This window comes from Nomascus leucogenys, chromosome 5 (assembly GCF_006542625.1).
Source record: "Nomascus leucogenys isolate Asia chromosome 5, Asia_NLE_v1, whole genome shotgun sequence".
Classification (NCBI taxonomy): domain Eukaryota; kingdom Metazoa; phylum Chordata; class Mammalia; order Primates; family Hylobatidae; genus Nomascus; species Nomascus leucogenys.
The window spans coordinates 10,406,501-10,430,443 of NC_044385.1; the positions used below are offsets into that span (position 1 = coordinate 10,406,501).

Genomic DNA, 23,943 nt, shown 5'->3' on the forward strand with positions numbered 1-23,943 from the left:
TGGCATATAAATTAGGGAGGATGAAAAGCACAAGAGGCTATTAGGTGAACACTAGAAAGCCATTTTTAGGAAAAATAAACTTGTTTTTTCTTCAAGTCAGAAATAATTTTCTTCCCGTGATAGTTAAGGTTTAAATCAAAAGTTGAAGCATTACAAGGGGTTATGCTCTCGTGCAACCCCTAGGTGACCAAAAGTTGTCTGGCCAACCCTCATGTGACAGAGTTGCAAGCCCAAAGCCAAAGTACCCATTTATTCTTCTAAAACCTGAAACACACAATGTCCTTTCTAGGGCTTGCTCGACCTTAGGTCCTCAGCTTCTGGGAGATGTAAACTCCCTAGCCTGGTGCCTTGCATCCTTTTCTCATGATGTATGTACCTGCAACATGGAAAACCCTTGCTAACTACCAGAAGGACCTGTGCCAAGGACACATCAAGCTTTGTCTTTTCTCAACAACTACCTCATGGTCTTACTCTAGGAACCTGGACAATACAACGTCCTCTTACTCAAACAATTCTTCCCCTTTTATTAAATTGGGATTACGATCTTACAGGTAATTCCATTTATTTCAATGGTGTTGGATCTCCCCCTTATATAACTTTCTATAGTTAGTAGAAGTTTGAATAATAAAGCAATACGCAATGCTGTAATCTAAAAGGCAGTCCAGAAGCAGCATGAAGCTAATGATAAGCTTATCTTCACAGTATCAATATTTATCAGCAGATATACCACTAAGGCAAACTTCTCTAAAATATATTTCACTAGATGTAATGTGGTAACTTGGATTGTATCCCAGAATTTTAAAAAACAAAGAACATGAATGGAAAAACCAGTAAAATCAAAATAAAGCCTATAATTTAGTTAACAGGATGTGCCAATGTTAATTTCTTAGTTTTGACAAATGCGCCATGAGTATATAAAATGTCAGCATTAGGGAAAACTGGGTGAATCATACACAGAAACTCTCTCTGCTGTCTTTGCAACTTTTCTGAATACCTAAAATTATTCCAAAATACATATTTCAGATATGATTGTTATTTTAAAATGTCATATAAAAAAGAAGTAACAAGAGAAGTTACTTGTTACCTCTTATTTTTCATTTATTTATTTATTTTTTTGGTTCTCATTGAACCAAGCACAATAAGCCATGTGACTTTATCCAATATCCTTTGAACATTCACGTAGAAATCTGTGTTCTATGACAACACCTAATAAAGAGTTTTGCACATAGTAAGAGCTCAATGGATGCTTCTAGCTTTTGATAAATTCAGGAATCTCAATTATTTTAGGAACCAAGAAATGCCCACTCTTAGCTGAAATGGTGTTATGTTTCACTTGGAATATATTATAGAAATCATTCTGATTCCATTTCTGCAAAATCCAGTGGCTTGCTAATGCCATCAGTCAATCCTGTTATTTATTCAGGACATGACACATGAATGTTGTTGTACTGGTATCATTCTAGGCAGGCATGAGAATACTAAGGCAATAATGGAAGCCAGGAGAGGTAAGGAAATGGGACTGTGAGTAGACCAAAACTGACTTAAGCTTTCACTTTTATTTGATTTTAAAGGAAATGTTATTAGAATTATCAAGTGTGACTTTTCCATCTGGAAATGCTGAAATAAGGTTCCTCTTCCCCACCAAGGCAAAAAATAGAAAAAGTGCCATGCTTCCAAGGGACTGAATGCAGAGGCGAGTGAGCCTGGAGGAAGTCTTCCTACCTCTACAACACTTACTCTTGGTTGGCTGTACTTGGCCATGAGTCATTTATTTACTCAAACAGCTGTAACTGTTATGCTCCTGGGATACAATTTATTTTTAACTTAACCTTTCTTCTCCCCACAAGCTTATGTTTAGTCTCACAAAGCCAATTATAAGTTTCTCCCTCCTGTTTTATCCTTAGCATGGGGCACGTCAAACATAGTGAATGATTCAGGGTAATATTGGCCACTGAGACAAGACAGAAAGGAAAGATGACTGGTCATCAGCAAAGTTTTGCTGATTGAAGAAAAACCCAGAATTTTATAAAATCTTAAAAAAAAATCTGAAGTTAAGGCTAGAAGCTTAGTCCAAGGAGAACATAAAACAAATCGATGTAAAAAAGAAAAGAATATTCTATATGGTATTTGGAATTTTATCTATAATATACATATGCGATGTTTTCAAACACTCTTCTCTTTCTTAAGTTTCTATGAAACTTCTTCCCACTTGTAGTGGAATACCAGAAAGAATGGTTTAATGTTGTGCCTGCTCTCCCTTCCTTCCTTAATATTTACTAAGTGCTTAGTATATATACCAGGCCCTGGGGGTACAATAGAACTAACATCATAGTCCATACCTCTAAGGAGTTAATCATATCTCAACCTGCCAAATGGTGAAGCAATTTCATTCCATATAAATTCACATCTCAACCTGATACTTTAATTGTAGCAATTTGCAAATTGGAAAGGGGTCAATAGGAGATATGGAAACTACTCTAGACATACTTCATTTTTCTATGGAATTCAGTGCTACAGGTAGCAGCCATGTTTAAATGTTTACCTGAATATACTCTGTAAGAGTGTTAAAGACTTGTTTTGCCACTTGAATAGCTTTGGAGAAATTCCGTTGTCCTTGTTCATCAATAACATCTTTCCCAGAGTAATACCAATAAAAGTCACTAATTGATTCCTGGGAAATAGAGATGATATTATTTATTATCAAGTCACATTCTTGATAAAGTTACCATTGACTAACCAGTCTTGGAATGTATGCCTGAGAAGTATTTTAAATAGTAGATATGGTAGCAAACAAAAATATCTGTGAAGTAAATATCATTCTTCAATGACTTTCCTAAACATACAATATGTGAACCTTCTTCTTAGATATAGCTAACAACTGAGGAGAAGACAAGAAGAAGAAAACTTAGCTTTAAAAATTACTGTCTGATAACCTTGAACTTCACAAACATAAGAATTCATTAAGACTGGAGCATATTTATGCATGAGCAAAATTAGATGTTTACTATGTGAGCACAGAAAATAGATGAATCATGGAACAGTCTTTTTTGGGGTACCGACATCTGGCCTCCATTTTCTCCAATAAAGCTAATAACATTGCATCAGTGAGAACTCACTGATATCCATGGCTTTTGTATCTGTCCCTGAGGAAACTGGTTGGATTGCTTGTAAATACTAACAATTGGAAACAAATATCTAAATAAGGTCAATCTCTATAAACCAGATGTATTTAACAATAACGTACATTTTAAAGATATTTTGGTTGGATAAGTAAATAATCCAATTTAGCTGAGCCTGTGAACTACATTTGGGTTTTCAGACAATTTTTAAAACGACAAATGTGTTTTCGGCAATGCTTCTTGGTGTACTGACTTCAAAATGCACCTTCCCCCACCACGTTAAGCTTTCAGTTAGAAAAAAAAAAAAGGTTGTGATTTTACACACTCAAAGATTAAGGAAAAAGCTGAAAGTCTGCATTTATAGTTTTTAAAATACTGTGCCTGGTTCAGCTTATAAATAAAATGAGGGGAAAAAAGTTGTACAGGGCTCTCATTATTTAAGAGGCCTACATCTTCAATTCAGTTTGATTAACGTTCTCAAATATAATTACAATATCAGAGATTTTTAAGCATGTGGTGTGAAAATTAATGCAAATATTAAGACAGCTGAAAAGAACTGACCTTAGACTACCAAATTTAAGTGTACGGTAGTAGTTGCAAAGCCTTTCTTTCCTATTCCTATGAATGTTCCAAATATTCTTCCCCAATTTGTCTAACAACTATAGAAGAAGGAGCATAAAAGTGCTTTATAAAATGAAAATGACTTTAAAATACCATCAAGCTAAAAAAACAGGAGAAAAAATCTCTACTTACAGAAATAAAATAATGAACAAAAGTAGGAGGCAGGATCAGGAGCAGAGATAACAGTGGCAGTTTTGCTCTAAGAATTGCTGAGAGACTGTGATCAGAGATAAACTATCTCAAAAACTCCTTTCTAGTTATAAACCAAAACACATTAAAACTCTGCCGTATGGTTTCAACATACCAACCCTTTTAATTTGTTACTAATATGGAAAGCAACATACCTGAACTCTCAGGAGGTAGTCCACAGTGGAGATAATTATGTTGACAGTTGTATTATTGCCAGTCTGAGTTCTCAGATAATTCTGAAAATCTATGCAAGATAAAAAAATGTTATTAATGCTTGCTCAGAAGTTCAAGTTGAGTTATTCTAAGAACTCCAAAGGCAAATGTTTTCTACGGCAAAATCATTGTAGGTTAGTGCAGTGTTTTTATCTAATAGTTTTAATATGAAAATAATTTATATTTTCCATAAAAAGTGATCACCCCAAAAGTGTATCTGGGTGCTCCATAGATGATCAACATTCAATTTTTGTCTCCGATGTTGCTAATATCAGTTTCCTTATTCCTAGTCCTAGAGCTCTGGGCAAAGGAATGACTGAAAAAGGTTGCTATCCTTGAGGATATAAGAAGGAAATTATTTATTCATTAATCACTTGTTTCTCAGTACTGTGCAAAGTGCTGGGATCAGCCAAGATAAAATTAAGATAGAGTTCCTACCTTCAGGGGTGCACAAGCCTGGTAGAGAGTTAGATGTGTAAAGAAGTAATGGAGATACATTATGTTAACTAGTACAATGAAGTATGCATACACTCAAGGTAAAGAGAAGTGGTACAAAAGAAATGATACTCTATATTACTCCATAACTATCTATTTATATGTTTTTCATAAATCATCTGTCTTTTTTTTTTTTTTAATCGAGAGACAGGATCTTGCTGTGTTGCCTAAGCTCCAGTGCAGTGGGGCAGTGACAGCTCACTGCAGCCTCGAACTCCTGGCCTCAAGCAATCCTCCTGTCCCAGCCTCCCAAGTAGATGGGACTACAAGCACGCACCACCATGTCTGGATAAGTTTTTAAATTTTTTGTAGAGATGGGGGTCTCGCTGTGTTTCCTAGGCTGATATCGGACTCCTAGGTTCAAGCAATCCTCCCACCTCGGCCTCCCAAAGTGTTGGGATTACAGGTGAGCCACTGTGCCCAGCCTCATGTGTCTTCCCTAACATCAAAACTATTGATAAGACTCAAGTGAAATGGCTATCCGAGGACTGTGAAAGCGGGGAAGCAATATATAAAATGTCCCAGTGCCCATTGACGAGTCATGCTCTAGAATGATTTGTTGTCTCTAGAATGATGCATAATTGGAACTAACAGGCTCTTGTTATTACTGGCTTGAAAACATTATTTATGCCTTAGTAGCATCAGAAGTTCTGCGGACTCACAAACCTGAGTTGTGTCCCTCACAGAGTAGTTGCAGGAATCGGAAGAGGTCACAGGTGAACTCATCGTCCTGCAGAACCTTTTCTCCTGCGGGAAATCCAGAGGGATCAAACATTAGCAACCATCCCAGCCTGCCCCTCCCCTTCTGTCCCCACCTCCGTACAACTTGCATGTTGATCTAGCATTGTTCTGAACCAAAAACAGTCACAAGTCATAGCTACTTTTCTATCTGAAGCTCATAAGATCATGCGCTTGGCAGATAGAGGCACTTTTTCTTTGTAAGAAAAGAACGTTTGAATTTTAAAACTCAGACTTCTCTGTTAAAAGTAGCAGCATGGGTTTGGCAACATTTTACAAATGACCTAAAGGCTTAAACTTGGCTTTTTTCTTTCTTTATGTTCTTGTATTTGGCAAGGTGTGCATAGAAGGGACATTTTTCTGCATCTCTCTCTCACACGTGTTAAATTTGCTTTGTACCCGGATTATGACCACATGATTCAATGGAAAGCATTCTGCGTATCCAAAAAAGCAGGGCCAAGAGTTTCTTTTATTAAGGAATAATTCATGGATGTTTGTGAAAGCTGTAAATCACTAGAAAATTGTTAACGTGCTTTAATTAACTTTGTTATCAGGTTGTCTACTGAATTAAAAAAAAGGAAAGATTTCTGAAATCTAAAATAGAGATGTGACTGGTTTGAGCATTACTTCCATGGGAGGAGGAAATGGCAAACAACCTTAATGCTAAATATGAAACCAAAAGACAGACTTTGGTGGCTTGTGTTGTGAGAGCTAAAACTAATAAAGAAGGTGAAAAGAAAGGCATCCCCTAGTTACAGAAGTTTCTCTGCATCATCCAACACTAACAAATATTTTTGGGGCAAGGAGAAAACCTCAGAAAAGGGCTCAGTTTACTTGTATTTCAATTTAAAGGTATCTTGATCACAAGTTACTTTGAAAGCAAAAAACACAAGGAAAGAAACAAACACAGAACAGCACCACACAAATGAAGCTGATTTTCAAGACAGAAAGTGTCCGTGGGGGGGAAAAAGAACAGTTCCACATTACGAGCAGCTGCTCCAAAATCTAAATTTGTTTAGAAAGCAAAATGACAAAAAAGCCAGTGAATGAATGGACTTACATATTAAAAAAAAAAAAAAGAACTTTTTACAGAATGGAAATACTTTGGGCTGAGAAAGAAAACGATGCAATGATCGTATGTTTACTTTAAGTGAAATTATGAATGATCACAGTGACGGAGAGCTGATGGACTTACCAGTCCGCAGTCTGTGACTTTCAAAGTGAGAGGCTTCATATAATGGTAGGGTTAGGAAGCAAAACCATTTTGAAAACTAATATAAACATTAAAAAAAGTACATAAAATCACTGTACTCATTTCCCTGTTAGCCCACAAGATATGAAATTTGGTGACTATGCTAAAATCACCAAGTATGCGAATCAGACGTGGCAAGTTTAAGTGTTACAGGCAATTGTTGTGTTGAATCTCCCATAGTTGGCTGATAAGTCCATTCCTCAGTGTTTAAATTCACGATAGGATAGGAAACAAAAGGGAGAACGTTTTAGGCAAATAAAGGAACTAAACTCTTCATTGGTGATACTTAGTACCATTTTCATGAGTCACCTTAATCAGAAGAGTCTTTAAAGTGATATTTAAATCAAAATATTACGAGTTCGTTACATAGGCTTATTGATTCTTTCCCTGTGAGCCCATCTGCAATGTTTTTTTTTTTTCCAAAAACAAATCAATTCAATAAACCATGTACACACTTTAAGTGTTCATATATTCGTGAAAGAAGTAACCCTTACTAGAAAGTATTCAGAAAAACACTGAAATAAATATAATCTACCTGTGTACCTAAAAATGCTCTGCATAATGCATAATGATTTATAACATAAGGTTTTATTTACTGTTGACACACACAGTATTTTCTTGACTGTATACCGAAACACGTACAAGTAATTTCACTTATATAAGGACACACCGTACATCGCAGAACAATGGGAAGAGGGGAGGGGTTAGGGAGGAGACGAGTCAGGCCTTCGTTTACCACCAGGTGATACCAGGTATAAGCTGGGGTACTGTTGCTTAATGAAGACATTCCTATCTGATTAAAATGCTGCCATTGCCCATGCTGCAAATAAGTGGTAGAGTAACAGAGATGGATGATGGCTTTATGTCTGCAGAAGGTACAGGATCAGCAGTCTATTTTGTGATGTGTGCAAAAGAAATTCCACTGTAAGATGGAAACTAAGATCAATCACAAATAACGGAATGGAGTACCATGTAGTTGAAAGTGCTCTCACACTGGTAAATTATGATTTGTAATTGCTGCCTGAGGGATCAAGGTACATATTGTGAAGGACATCCCTTTGGTTTCATTTTTATAAGAGGCTTAAGATTTTTAATACTGTAATAAAGGGAGAGGTATTTCGATATTGTTGCTGCTTCTGAGTTCATTCTTTGCACCTTCATTTTCTCTTGTATAAAATAAAGATAACATGTACCCTGTCTACGTCCCTGGCTCTTCACAATCTGTGGTAATTTTTTGTAAATTGTGGAAAGGTTACTATATTAGGTGCAGTGGCAATAATACTAAAACATATGGAAATATCATGCCAAGCTGCTGAATAAAGCGATTTGAATTTATTAATTGTGTTTTATCTCCTGAACACCATCTTCCTGGATTAAAATGTTCTCAAAATTACATTTTTTTTCTTGGAAATAATCTAGGTAGATTTTGTTTAATCAAGCTACCAGTGAAACAGTAAGTCCTATTTTAAAGATCTAATAAAGTTAACACATTTTTAAAGGCCACTGTTCTACCTACAATTGGTGAATTAGGATAAATAGACTCCAGAAGACGAACATTCTCATTATCAGGTCCTGTCATGTCAGTATCTACAATAATGCACAGGTAAAAGGTGAGTCATGAAGCATAGGACTGGCCACGTTAAAGGATCCCCTATAATCTATAAAGTTGACTCAAAAGCACCCCACTGCCATAGAGGAAATTATGCTGATTGTTGATCCTGAGAGGACTTTAAGATCGATTCTGCATCTTGCCAAAACTGAAAAATGCTAAAAATATTTTAAAATAGTGAAAAGTCAGTTGTTTTATTCCATGTGGGAAGTTTTAATATTGCTGCTTAAGCGGCTTACGTATGACTGCTTCAATTATATTACAATTCAATTAAAAAGTAAATTTCAAAAATAAGTTTACGGTTAATATTTAGTTAGTGACTGCAGTGTGCTAGGTATTGTGCTAGATACGTTATCTCATCATTTCAATTCAGGGTTCTTATAAGTCTGTAGCTTAGCGAAATGTAATGCCATCTTGTGGTTCAGTGAACAACTGAGAAATTGAATAACCAATGTCATATAGCTATCGACTGGTAAAGAGTATGATTCCAGTAAACTTCAATAAACATTTACTCTTCCATGGCAGGCACCTTGTGAGGTGAACATAATCTCGAACCTGAAGAAGTTCACAGTCTAATGGACGATATAGGAAATAAACAGATAATGTCAGTATTATATGGCTTTTCTGAATTCAGTGTGCTATAGTTTCTAAATGTTGTAAAGTTACCATCAGTAACTAGTAAAATCTTTGACTAATTATCATTACACATACTATATGTTATTTAAATTCTGAACTTGTACTTGTTTTCATCAATTTTAGAATCAAAGGAAAACCATTTCTAGATATGTGACTTTAGTCAGTTCACTGTTCTGAGCCTTCGTTTCATCATGTTGATACAGAGATGAACAAACTCAACTCCTCATTTCATAGGACTGTTGGGAGAATTGAATTGGCTCAAACAACTAAAAGTGCTTTGAAGTCTACAAAGCACAAAAGAAATAAATTTGAAGCCTTAGGTCAAATGACCTAAATTTCTAAGTTTCAGAATTTCTGTAGGTTGTATGACAGTTGTTTGTTCTATAAATTCCACTGAGTGCATTTATTAAAATGTAACCATCTGACAGCGGTGTATACAATGCATTCCTATTTCCGATGCCAAGACAACAAGAAAATCAGGTTTGTCCCAAGGATAACAGAATTAAAGTACATTCTGTTAACTTAAACAAATTAAACTAGCTGGAGCGGAAAAAAAATTCCTTTGCTTTCAAATGTGATTGCATATTGTTTCTCTCAGAGCCAAAGCCTAACCGTCTCAGCTGGCAAGACTCTCACTGAAATTCTTACTGTTTTTCATCCGCTCCATTCATCAGCATCCTTACTGCTCTCCCTGCCTTGAAACTCTGATACCTATCTTTCTTACACAATGTTGCCTATGAGTAATTAATTTTTCAAAAGCACCATTCCAATTATCCTACTTCCCTGGCAAACAGATGGATTTCTTTAACTGTATGAAAAGTCTACTCTGAAGAATTCCCTCTAATCTATCATTAGGCATAACTCAGAGCTCTCCCACTGCCATGAAGGAAATAATGCTGGTCACTATCTTTGGAGGAGTCAATTTCTATTTAGTAGCACGACCGAGAAATGGGAAATCTACATTGTACTGTTAATGGAGTCTACCAGAAGCATTATTTGAACGATAAACGTTAGGAACTCAATTCTAGGCGGATCATTTGACACTACACATAGTATCACTTAAGTGGTATTTAATGGCTTTCTATGGCCTGAGAGAAAGTGTAGATTCCTTGGCAGGGCAGAGAAGGTCCTTCGTGGCCTCCCAGGTACTATGTTTCCATCCTCTAGTTTGATCATTTTCCTTCACAACAGCTTAGTCACCATTCTCTGCCATGTTTGGTACTTTGAACTTTGCATATGCTGTTCCCTCACGTTGGAATGTCTTTGCCTTCCTTATCCACCACCTTGATTCCTAATTCAGACTACATGTCTCCCCCAGCCCCGCAACATCCCAGCAGCTAAGTACTTCCACCTAAATTCCTTTATATGCATAAAGCATTGTTCTGAAGTTATTTGTTTACAAGTCTGTCTACACAGTACTGAGCTCCTAAATCGTTTCCAATGCCTAGGACACCATCTAGCACATAATAGTCACTCTAATTTAAATGAGTGCTTCAAAGTTTAAAAACTGTGCAAGGATGTCAAGAAAACGTATTTGGTGCCACGAACCAACATCACAAGTTTTCCTTGAAGAGAAAATTTACCCACAAGAATGGCAGAATAAGGTACACAGAATACTAAACTACACTTGTGAAAGTATTTGGAAAATCTTGAGGAACAGGTAGCCCATAAATAATTGAGCAATACAAAGAGTAACAAAAAGTTAGGGTAACCAATACTTAAAGATAATCCAATCCCTTTGCTTAATTAATCAATTTGTGTTGCTTCAACTTCACATAAATTTGATTAGATGATTATAAATATATCAGTAAGAACCTCAGTGAAACAAATTAGCAGATACAGATAGAAAGGTGGGGAAGGTTAATTGGTAGTTAATGTTATAGTGAGGATTTTAAAAAATCAAACTATTTTTAAGAAATCAGATCAACTTCAAAACTTCGTCTTGCTTTTATGAAGTCCAGGACTACCTCATGATCAAAAAAAAAAAGAAATTCAGTATCCTCTGCTATATTGCAAGAAGAATTTTGAAAGCAAAAAAATTGCACTTTCAATGTCATAATGATTTGGTAATGGGGTTAATGGTTCTGATAAAAAAGCAAATTAAAAATCCAAGAATGGAATGACATTTTAAATATTCATACAGGTTTTGTTTTTGAATTTGATTAAGTCATTAAAAGAAAACACATATAAATATAAAATATACAGCACAGACAACATTGAGCATATTACGAACTAACACATTTCCTGAAGAACCTTAAAAAAAAAAAAAAAACTGTGAGGCTCAGGCTTTTGTAGAAATGAGAGAAACTTAGTATAAAAAGGAGACAGATGTCAAACTCGCATGACAATAATGGCAGCAGAAAAAAACAGTATAAATAATTCATCTGAAATCTGTATATACAAACCTCAAAGAAACACATAGTTCCTCATGGCATCTCAATACCAGGTTAGGAACATTTGTAACCATAAAAAGTTCAAAAGCAATTTTGAAACTTAACAACAAATGCAAAATTTGGCAAGAGATTTGTGTCCCGGAAAGGGACAAAGAACAGTAAGTCAAGGGGCAGCCAGGCGTGGTGGCTCATGCCTGTAATCCCAGCAGTTTGGGAGGCCGAGGTGGGTGGGTCACCTGAGGTCAGGAGTTCAAGACCAGCCTGGCCAAGATGGTGAAACCCCCATCTCTACCAAAAATACAAAAATTAGCCAATTGTGGTGGCAGGCCTGTAATCCCAGCAACTTGGGAGGCTGAGGCAGGAGAATCGCTTGAACCTGGGAAGTGGAGGTTGCGGTGAGAGGAGACTGTACCACTGCACTCCAGCCTGGGCGACACAGCAACACTCCATCTCAAAAAGAATTAAATAAACAGTAAGTCAAGGGGCAAAAAAAAAAAAAAAAATGCTACCTAAGGCAATGGTAGACATGAAGTAAGCCCCCGAAGAATATGAAAAGATGGGAAGGAAGTGACTTCGTTCATGGGATCTATAAATTAAACAGTGGGAGGCAGAATGCCTGCATTTCAGTCTCAACCTTGCCGCTTAGCTGTGTGACCTGGGAGAAGTCAAGAAACCTTTCTGTTCCTCTGTTTCCTTATCTATAAAATCAAGGTAATAGCTACCTCATTGGAGGGTTGCGGGTATCAAAAGTTCATGCATTTAAGCTTAAACATTTTCCATGGCTATATAATTTATGGTCATATTATCGTCATTAGGAAAAGACTTAGCTTAATAAAAACAGTGGGCAAGGATGTAGAAGATTCAGATACAATAGATTATTTTCTCAGAGCTAAGCCTCAAGTGTTGAAGCAAGTGACATCACTAACAGATGTGGCTTTTTCAGCCTTTTCTATCCCTTCCAAGAGGGATGATTGATTTTTCTTCTCCTGAGTGTGTATAGGCTTTCTTAACTTTTATAGAATCTTAAACAAAAGAGTGGTCTCAAAACAGATATATTTAAACACGCCAAAAGAGTCCGTATAGGAATTCCTAAAACAATCTGGAAAATACTATAATATTAATAGAGCTAATGAGTGGCCCTTACATATGCTCTTAATAGGTCTCTTGATTAAGGCAATAGCACGTATTCAGAAAGCACAATTTAATCTTGGAAGCCTTGTTGGCGTCCTAGGTACTATCTAAAATCTCATCCCTTATTTCCACTGCATAGAATGTCTTTCAGAAACTACTTTGAATTACTAATGGCATCTTCGCTAGTATATTAGTTTGAGGAGCAAATAGTTGCTATCGTTTCTACTGCTCTTTGAATTCAGTCACAAAAATAAAAATTAGTTTTAATGTTAAATGATTTGTAATCTGTCAGATTTTCAAAGGAATAGAGAAAAACTCAGTAGGCCTCCCAATACTTGGAAGGCAACTGGCAGAGCACACTGGCGAGGAGGAGACTCAGCTTGTCACGTCCTCCTTGAATCTGTCACCGATTTCCCGTGCACCAATCAGTACAGCCATAAAGCCACAGTATGTTCAAGACAGAAACGCCACAGGGAGACTAGGGCACACATTCTAGGATCATTCATTGGCACAACAGTTGCAGACGCTGGGCCCACCAGAAAGGCTTTTAACTGAAAAACAACAAAACCAATCCCAAAACGTAATTGCAATGCTTGTTGCCCCTTCATATCTGACATACTAATAACTGTACATCCTCATAGAAACAAGAAAGAAAAGGAGGAAAGCTAGATGTGTAAATTTAAAAAATAACAGGATGCATAACGATGGAAATGAAATAATCTACTTGTTAAAACAGTCTACAACAAAAAAGAACGCACAAAAATTGTCACTATCAAGTCTGTACACACAGATAAAAGAGCAAATAAACAAAAGACAGTTCATTTTTAATAATTACCACGCTCATGAGTGATGACTGAGGAAGGGAGGGTAGTACATTTACAGTAGTCGAAAGAAAAGGAAATGGGGAAAAAGAAAAAAAGTTGAGATTTTGCTTTTGTTTTTCTGTTTGTAAGGAAATAATACAAAATGTGTTAATCGGTTTGAGTAATTATTTTATGTGTTGAAAAAGAATGCGCAAGTTAAATCAATCTCATTTTGAGAGATAAAAAGAATTCTCACATCAGAATGGTCACTCTCACAAAGTTCTTTCTGATTTGGGACTCGAAAATGTTATTCCAACCCATATCTGCCTGACAAAGGAAAGGAGGCGAAGGAAAATAAACCTAAGTGGCTGCTATTCCTTTTGGGAGCTGATATGAACAGCGACTAAGAATGACTAATGGATTTGTGGTCAGAGCCCCTGGAACATTAGGTAATAACTACAGGGGAAAATGAAATTGATTTATAATTCCAAGACAGGGAAGTCAGGCTTTGGACAGAGACTTCATTCATTTTTAGAGATTTTATAGCTGAAAATTGCTTAGGACTTTGGAGAGATGTTGGAGATAGGCAGGTGATAGGCCCTGAGATCTGCAGTGGCTCCAAGTTCTGCAGATGGGCCCAGAAAACCTAAGTCAGTTTAGAGTGGCACTGGTGATTTTTCTCAAAGGTCAGTCCTTCTGAACCTCAGGCCAGAACCTTAGGCCAGAAAACCTAAGAAGTTATAGAATGGTGTCAGTGATTGTTCTTGAAGGTAGCTAACTCAGTTAAGTAACCATATGACTTATTTTTGATGAATGGACTTGTACATCCAAATGTCAAGCAGAAAATAAAATAAACACAGGAGCCACATAGTGGTAGCAATGTCAGAATGGGTATTAATAATAAACTTTAAAATACGCTAAGAAATATTGTTTTTCCTATTTGTGAGAACAAAAATACATAGATAAATTAGTTAATCCTAAAATATTTCAGAGAAATAAACATAGACTACAAATGGCAGATGGGAGAAAAAAATTATTTTTTGAAATAAGATTAGTCCAATAAAAGACCCAATGTTCCAAAACTAATAATCGACAAGAAGACATATCCAAACCACACAAAACAAACAAAAACAGATAAACACACGGGGCCCTGAGTAAAACTAGTTTAAAAATCAAACACAAAAGAATAAAAACAAATCAAACCAAAAACTACCGAAGATTTTTTTCTTAATAAATACCCCTAAAATGAAAGGGCAGCAAAAGTTATTTCTGCTTTAAATGAATTGTATGCTAAACTTTCTAGTTTGTACCAGCATCTATTTAGAGAGAGAAAAATTCTAAGATCATGTGTGTCACTGCTTTTGTGCGCAGAATTATTTAAGCACGATAACTGCTCTTTAATTTCTTTCATCAATCTAGACTGGCAAACATGTATGGATTTGAGGATCACTGTGCTGGAAGGGAAGAGGAGGGAACAGGAATGAGAGCAGACTGAAGGAGCTCAAAGGATTACTATCCTAAGGAAATAGAAGAATCTGAGAGCCCAACTTTGCTAAAGTGGCCAAAGAAAGTCAAATGTTCTTGAAAGGTTCATCTATGTGGTTTATGATTTCCCAGAAAATTATCTAATAAAGGATGTTGATCCTTCATTCAACCATTATTCCTTATTGAAAACCCAACAGAGGGAAAGGCAGCTGGCAATGGGGCTGGCACACAAGGAGTTAATGACCGGCGTGGAAGGTTGGTTTTAGGGTGCGACCGGTGTCCAACTATGAACTTTGAAATGAGTCATGTAAGCATTTCATCAATTTTAAAATAACTTCGTATCTCTCTACTTGAAAGGTAATTGATAACTGACTCGTTTCAGGGAGGGAAGGGAGACAGGTGATCCTTTTAATGTAAGTCATTAATACCTGATCCTTCCTCTGTCACCATCCCAAGACCTTCAGCTTTGTTTTGTCGCTCAAATGCATTTAGGTCAAGGACACTGTAACAACAAGGAAAAAAAAAACATTTAGAGGACTAATAGAACATTTTCTTTCTTCAGGAGAGCAAACACCTAAACACCACATATCTTGGAATATGAACCAAATGTTAACGTACACTGAAAACATGTCTCCATTCATTGCTTACCAACCATATTTTCTTAGTGGCAGACTAGTGTCTCCCCTGGGCCTATGCTGAAATGATCCATGTGAAAGTCAAACATAAAGCATTCATAGGTTTCAACATGGGGAGTACATTACAAAGCTAGCAGATGTGCAGAAATAAAATTCTAATAATTATGTTTTTGCAGTTGGAATAGCTTGTTACATTAAACGTGTGTCAGATTCCTTAATCAAATGCTGTCTGAATGATTTTAAATCTTGAAAAAAAATTGAAAATGATTACCACAAATGAGTTAGTGATCATTTAGTCATAAAATGAGAAATGGCCTACAAGCTCCTAAATAAAACTAAATAGAATTTTCTTTTTTAAAAAAGCATACACAACTCCTTTTCAAGTATGCAGAATATACACTAATTCTCCACAATCCCTATTTAAACACGGGGAAGGCTTTTTTTTTTAAATTAAAGACAGGGTCTCACTCTGTCTCTCAGGCTGCAGTAGTGGCGCTATCATAGCTCAATACAACCTCGACCTTCTGGGCTCAAGAAATCTTCCCATCTCAGCCTCCTGAGTAGCTAGGACTGTGGTACAGGTGTGTGCCACCATGCCTGGCCATTTTTTTTTTTAAATCTTTTGGTAGAGATGGAGCCTTGCCCTGTTACTCGGGCTGGTCTTGAATTGCTGGCCTCAAGGGATCCTCCTACCTCTTCCTCCCAAAGCTCTGGGATTATAGTACCATGGGAAAGCTATTTTAAGGTATTATTACCATTCTGTAAGTTATTAATCATGATATTACCAACCCCCTAAAACAAGACAGAAAACAAGACACTGCCAATTATCCCACTTTAAAGTGTTGTTAACCATTCACTATTCTTCTATATATAATTATCGTCAGAGCAAGAAACAAATGCTTCGAAAAAATACAACCACCGAGTAGAACCCCCAAGAAGGAAGTGAGTCCTTACCTACATGACTGCATCAGGCCGGCCAGGCTCTGAAAGAAGCCCACATCCTTTTTCTCCTTGAGGTAGTCAAGCATTTTCTATGGGAATTATAGAAACCACATGGCCACTGAACAAAAATCTTATTGTTTGTTAAATAAATAAACAACCCAAACAGGCTTTCCATTCTAGAATAGACAGAAAATATTCACTGCGTACAAACATGACTAATGCCATCTTTATCATGAAGTAGGAACACACACGTGGAAGCAAGACAGTTACACAAACTTGGAATAAGAGGGTTAGTTGCCTTATACATCACCACAAGCACCAAAAATGTCAGGGGTAATATTACTCTTGATTCTCTTCTGGTCACTCTTTAAGTAATTTGGTGATTCAGATACTCTAGCGCAAGTTAACTGGGAAGAAAATTCCTATAGATGTTATTCACAGGTTTCCATATCAAGGTGATTTCATTAAACAACAGGCTGGGTGTAGTGGCTCACGCCTGTAATCCCAGCACTTTGGGAGGCTGGGGCGGGCAAATCATGAGGTCAGGAGTTTGAGACCAGCCTGGCCAACATAGTGAAACCCCATCTCTACTAAAAAATACAAAAATCAGCTGGGCGTGGTGGCATGTGCCTGTAGTCCCAGCTACACGGGAGGCTGAGGCAGGAGAATTGCTTGAACCTAGGAGGTGGAGGTTGCAGTGAGCAGAGATGGCGCCACTGTACTCCAGCCTGGGTGACATCTCAAAAAACAAAACAAAACAAAACAAAACGCCCCAAACAGCATTATAATCTGAGAGTTGTGACTGCCATATGCTAATGCTATAGACGGAAATTCAGTTTCCATTACCATAGTCTGTAAATTGAAAAAACAATAGGAATCATTTGGCTATTAAAATGTTGTCCTTTGTTCTCAGAATGACATCCAGAATCTATGGTCAAAATTTTGGTTAAACATAAATGTAAAAAAATGCTAAAGCAATGCTTTGTCTTTTTAGCTTACTGTTACATAGCACAACGAAACAGCTATTTCTGACATGGTTAAAATGGATTAGAGATTTCAAATGTAAAAGCAGATACAAGATGATAGAAAGCATGCTCAAAGGTTTAAGGAAATAAGAATACTGCTTTTCTGCAAATCTTGAAGAGCAGAACAATTCCTATTATCAATGCTGTTCTAAAAAGGGCTCAGCTAAGCAGACAAAATTTTAGTAGCAATCTTTTTCAGATAGCAAAGGCAATATAAACTAAATATGTAAAGGATACATATGCACAAAGTCTATGCACATATGCATATATATATGTATACACACACATGCACAAATAGCAAATATACACATAGTGTATGTATGATACACAGATGCACAGACACACATATATACGCACATAGACACAAAATCATATAGCCATTTATGGGGGGTGTGATAACTTTTGGTCAAATAAAAAATGAAACAATCATTTTTTTTTCAAACAAAAGAATGTGGCTTACAGGATCAAAGGAGATGGTGGGATATATATTTGAAGTTGTAAAGAAAACAGACAAGTTCCACATAGACAAGAAGTATACATTATAGGATCTCTCACTACTGACTCTGGATCTAAGGACTTCTGAATATGTATACTAAGTAATGAGGGTCTTCTTAAGTAAAACATAATAAGCAAGAGACATTATTTTTTGATAAATGTTTTGGAGAGATTAAGTGTTTTATTTTTCCTTTTTTCGAAGCTCTATAATCACTTATTCTGGGAACAGAAAGAGCTGGTTACCCCTGCCAGGTTCCATAACCAGATAGCCACAGTTTGGTAAATGCATGGTGAGAGAGTGGTTCATACCCCAGCACCAGAATTCATTTGACATGATAAAAGGCCGCACTTGATATTTTCAGATATTTTGACATCATTTTATGTTTGGATTTGTAACACTATCACATAATTACTTTTTCCCTCTTTTCCTCTCTCTTCAGTACTGTGGTAAACTAAAAGTGAGCCACATTGTACATAGAAAATAAAACATTTTACAACAAATAGTTCTTTACTATATGGTCCATTTGTCTGAAAAGTACATTATGTGAATGACTGGAAGCTGTTACCTGCTGTACTGTGGAGTTCCCACCATTTAAAATAGCAATTCCAAGTTTCAAAGTAGCTGCTACCATTGGTCCAGTTTCACCTAAGAAATATAAAAAAGTAGTGCTCCTTATATCATTTCGCCTTCTATATTAACCTATTCTACCTCCAATGCTGCACTTTTAAAATTATTATTATGCCCCCACCAGGCAATCTGTTTAATGGCAGAGGGAGACTGATTTATGTTCCAAAAAATACTAAAATAATAATAATGCATATTTGGCATCAACATTTTTAATACATTCTCTATAATATCTAAGAACTGAAACCATAAGAAGATATAGAAGTAACAGAATAGGAAGACAACTGATTTTGAAATATTGAGACCTGAAATTATTAAGATTCAAGATTAATCATCCGTTTAATAAACATTAAAATAAGTATGAGCTACTTAAAATTTTCTTTAAAGAAAATTTCTCTCCCTCTTCCCTCAACAATATTATAGATGAAGAACTTTGATCATTTTCATTGTATTTTAATATGTATTTAATATGTTTTTATTTTATTTTAATAAAATATTTAATTAATATGTAAACTGGTTTATTAGGCAGACTATTCTCAATTTTAAGTTATTCGGATAATAACACAAAATTTTATTCAGTATATCACATTTTATTTTTCATTGTTCACCTCTATTTATCTTAGAAATATAAATAATCTTCTATTTAAGGACAAGGGTACCTAATAACAGAATGTACCACCATTACTTTTCCATTCCATTACAAATTATATTTAAAATGTTTTCACAACGAAGCCATTATGAATGTATAAAAGATCATCTTGAAACAGCTGGCTACTGAGATATAAGACAGCATCTTAATTGTTAAAAAATTCTCACTTTGAAAGTCTCCATATTTGTATCAAGGGTCAGCAAACTATGGTAAAATACCATAAATTACATAACAAAATTACAGCTTGCCACCTATGTGTGTAAACAAAGTCTGTGTAAATAAAGTTTTTTTGGAACACAGCCACCCTGTTTGTTTACTTATTGTGTCTGGCAGCTTTCGTGCTAACATGGCACAGTTGAAGAGCTGTGACAGGTTGCATAACCCTCGAAGCTGAAAATATTGACTCTCTGGCCTTAAAGAAAAAGCTCGCCCACCCCCATTTTATAGGATCAGTCTGCTAAGGTTTAGTTATCACATAGTTTCAAAAACTTGAACAGAATGAAAATGAATCTGTATAGTAAGAATCTGAAAACAAATTAACATTGGTCTCCGTAAACAATGAGAACTTGTATTTGTGAATAGGCACCCGATATAGTCACGAACCAGAAACCCCAGGACTACATAAATGAGTCAGTGGAATTGAAATGAGGGAGCACCTTGAGAGCAACCAGGAAATCTGAAGAACAGACACGTGTGAGGGGAACCCAAGGAACCTTACCTTTGCTGGCACTGATCGTCTGTAGCACCATCTCAGCCGCACCACGATCGTGGAGTCGGGCTTGCTGGTATAGAAGCTTTTGCTTTTCCATTTCTTTTTCCTGAACACAAATCCCAACCATTTATGTTGAGGGTATCAGTAAGCACAGCAGTTTTCTACAGACCATATTTTTAGTCATCTCTTCATGTATGGGCTCTATGACAACATGGTGGACCATTTCAACACCAACGATGTTCTTAAACAGATATTATTAACATATTCAACTATTGTTTTTTTCCCCCTTTATAGTTTTCTTGATATGCTTTTGGTACTGGTTTATCAGCATGGATTTTTTTTCTCAATTTTAATGATTTGATTCATTCAAAGCCTGTATCACAGTTTTGAAGTACTGTACTTCATCAATGAAACTTGCACTTTCTGATTTATACATTTGTGCATAAGTTTGTCACGTGTTTTTTAATAATCTCCCATGCCATGGCCATAACTTGATACTGCTCAGCAAATGGCTCGAGTTGCAAGGTATCAGTGAATCACAGAAAAACATTAACTGAGATGTCTTGAAGTTTAAGCAAAATTGAAAGCTGATATGAATCAAAAGGTAGGCTTCAACAAAGTAGTGGATTTATGATACAGATCTCCCCAGTCACCCCCAAAGAATAAGAGATGCAATGTGCCTTTATATTTTGTATTCTCTGGTGGTAACAAACGATACTGCATGGTGCTGCTGGAGCAATGGCTGGAGTTTATTCTTTTCCACTTAAGCTACCACTGAAAACATAAAGAAGAAAATAAAAATAAAATATAAAGGCACAGCAAGTTCAAGACTGGTATGACCATTCACTTGAGCAATCCAGTTCACTGGAGAATTGAGAAGGAACTAAGCAGTATAAGTTGCAGAATGAAAGTTGCATAGAGCCCTGTGACAGTGAGTCCATCAAATGGCGTGGTAGAGAAGCTTAGTCAATGGGACATGAAACAGTCAATTAGTATCATGTCCATAAACACAACGGCCAAAACATATATGACCTAAGAGCAGGAAGAGCTGCAGCAGAGGTAGCCAGAATGACAGCTTTGCTGCCATAAACTTTCCATCCAAAATACAGAAAATAGACACTGGAAGATGGAAGAGGTTTAAAAAATGAAGGCTTGCTAGTTACAGAATATGAAAAATAAAGTGAACTAAAAGGAGGGGGAAAAGAAATGGGCTCAAACAAATGAAAAAAGAAACCTTTAAATCAAAAGCAACCAACACAGACATTTAAGCTGTTACCAGAGAGTTCTCGCCGAGGCTGGCAAATTTGTTTCTTAAATCTTTGATAATATCGTGCTGCGAAAACAAAATTGATCAGGGTTTTTTTGTCACACTATAGTTAGCGCTCCTGTGGTTAAATTTTATGTTTTCTTAAATTATGTGATAGGCCTAAATGGAAGCAGAGAAAAGAAAAAAAAAGAGGCAGCTTTGCTTTATATGTAGCCATGCTAACATCTATAAGGTTTGCCTTCATGTTTAAACCTCTTCCTGTGAAGTCAAAAACAAAACAGAAACAGAACCACACAGACACACAAAACCATTTTGTCATTACAACACAGTTTCAGAAAAACTGAAAGAGGACCCTTTCGTCTGCTCTTCAGGTGTTGTCTAAAACTGATGAGCAACATTTGATTCTTCCTTTTAGACCCAACAATCTTTTATGTTCCTCCCATTGCCAGAGCTCTATGTGGAACTTTCGCTTAAAGCTTAACCAACTCCTTTTGTGAGAGAGATTTTCAGTAAGAAAACGATAAGAAATTATTTGCTCATGAAACTGTCCTATCATTTTCATCAACTAAAGAGGCAAGGGAGTCAGGAAGAAGTTCTTCTGTTGACCTAATAGAACACATAAAGACAGTCATCAGGAAACTCACAGAAGATGGAAGATGGCAACATGCCACACACTCTTGAGAAAAAACAGAACAAAGCAACAATTTGCCATTTGTGCTCCAAAAGGGGGAAGATCAGTTAAAGACCTGCCAGAACAACTTGCACTGTAGCCTGTAAGGTCCCAGTAACCTAACTGAAATCAACACATGAGGTATGAACCTTACAAGGACCAAGAATAGACAGGATCTCAGACTACCTTGTTTAAAAATAAACTCCCTGGACAGGTCACTCATTTTTTTTACATCGCATCTAAATTTTAATATCAATGTTTTGAGGAAGACGATGAAAGTCATTTGAAAAAAAAAAACAAAACATTGAGCCAAAAAGACATAATGATCTAGACATAGAAAAATACTGTATTTCATAAAGAGAGACCAAGTCAACCTCTCTGTTGAATTTATTCTTTGTTGAACTGAAATTGGAAGCTCTCCCTTCAGGATTCTTTAATATTATTTCTTTCTAGTACTTTGCCCTTTGAGAACAGCTTCTGGGCATGTAATTTAATGTCACTGGGAAAGTTTATTGTAAATTAAAAAAAAATAAGACTCTGAAAGCTAAACCAGAAAATTCTCAGATACTAAGAAGAATTATGTAAAAAGAATTTTTGTAAACTGCAGATTAGCTTTTCTAAACAAATTGTAGAGAGATCTTTTATAAGCATCTTACTCAGGAAAAGAACACCTTGAAAGCACCTTTTCAAAAATAGAGTTCTCCGACAGACACACCAGCTTCTGCTTAAACTGCCGAAGGCTCTTAAATAAACACCACCTGCGGTTTAGTCTTTGTGTTATTTCAAGGTTACACAGTAAGGTGAGGAAAAAAAGAGCAGCTCCAGAATTTAAATTTTCCCTTAGGCAAAACGTTCTGATTGCCAAGAGTAACCAAGAATTATCAGTGCATATCCTAATAAGCTTGTTAGGAGGTTTTCTCAAGGTCAAATGTGGTCATATATCAGACCCATGATCAAATCACTGGTAATGAACAGAAGTATTTTACATCATGACTTGCTTTTGGTTACAACTGAAGTTTGTAATAACGTTGCTAATATTATTTCATTTTGTCTAAGAGTGTGTCAAGCCTTTAACACTTGGGGAAACAAGTAGAAAGGCTTGAAGAAAAACAACTATATTTAGTTCTTCAACAACTTGTCTTATGTGAGAAAAAATTATTGAAATAAGGAGAATCACAATTGTCCCTTGCTCCTCAATGGAGAAAATATTAGGTTGGTGCAAAGGTAATTGTGGTTTTTGCCACTGACCTAATAGTTTATCTTCGTAATGGAGATGAAAAGATACTTTAAGCCAGGGCAGCCTGGTTACAGGAAAGGAATTTACATTGTTTCTGAAGGACCTCAAGTTCTGACCTCTGGGACAGATCACGGGCTGAGTCTACCAAATCTATCATCTGTGCGTCATACAAAATGAGCCCATCCATCTACTTTGTGTTTTTTTGTTTGTTTGTATTTCCATGACTTCAACAAGTGTAGAAAAAGATGAAATATTTCATAATATTTTCCTCAGAAACTGTAGGTGGTAGCAAGTTATAAGAGAATAGAAATATCCAGGAACAAAACTCCTTAAATTTCCCATAATTTAGTAATGTCATAAGTCAACATGAAATACTTTTAATTGGCATCTTATAGTTATGACCTACAAGGTGATGTTGAATATCAATATTATAAGAAATAAAAAGACTGAAAAATAGAAGATTTAATTGGATAACAATGGGGACAATGAAGAAAGGGAGTGAAATTGTACTAATAATTTGGTTTGTAGCACAAACAGGTCAACTCAGACTAAGGAAAGTCAAAAGCATCAACAAGAGACACCTTCTCGGCCGGGCGCGGTGGCTCACGCTTGTAATCCCAGCACTTTGGGAGGCCGAGGCGGGCGGATCACGAGGTCAGGAGATCGAGACCACGGTGAAACCCTGTCTCTACTAAAAAATACAAAAAAAAAAAATTAGCCGGGCGTGGTGGCGGGCGCCTGTAGTCCCAGCTACTCGGAGAGGCTGAGGCAGGAGAATGGCGTGAACCCGGGAGGCGGAGCTTGCAGTGAGCCGAGATCGCGCCACTGCACTCCAGCCTGGGCGACAGCGAGACTCCGTCTCAAAAAAAAAAAAAAAAAAAAAGAGACACCTTCTCCACTTCAGTTAATTTTTTTTTTTTTTTTTTGAGACGAAGTCTCGCTCTTTCACCCAGGCTGGAGTGCAGTGGCGCGATCTCGGCTCACTGCAGGCTCCGCCCCCCA

The 23,943-nt window shown here is 36.5% G+C and overlaps 1 protein-coding gene across 6 annotated transcripts in view; it reads right to left on the reverse strand.

Annotated features, from left to right (window-relative positions):
• RYR2 (ryanodine receptor 2) overlaps positions 1–23,943 on the reverse strand; it is a 787,631-nt gene that overhangs the window by 57,679 nt on the left and 706,009 nt on the right. For 4 of the 6 annotated variants that reach the window (XM_030812625.1, XM_030812624.1, XM_030812628.1 and 1 more), the window contains 8 exons: positions 19,774–19,873; positions 18,348–18,427; positions 16,274–16,350; positions 15,113–15,186; positions 6,571–6,603; positions 5,304–5,384; positions 4,085–4,173; positions 2,543–2,671 (listed from right to left, as the gene is read on the reverse strand). In XM_030812625.1, coding sequence (XP_030668485.1) covers positions 2,543–2,671; positions 4,085–4,173; positions 5,304–5,384; positions 6,571–6,603; positions 15,113–15,186; positions 16,274–16,350; positions 18,348–18,427; positions 19,774–19,873 — 663 coding nt within the window. The remainder of the gene's footprint in view (positions 1–2,542; positions 2,672–4,084; positions 4,174–5,303; positions 5,385–6,570; positions 6,604–15,112; positions 15,187–16,273; positions 16,351–18,347; positions 18,428–19,773; positions 19,874–23,943) is intronic. The other 2 variants (XM_030812626.1, XM_030812627.1) reach the window with 1 other exon arrangement.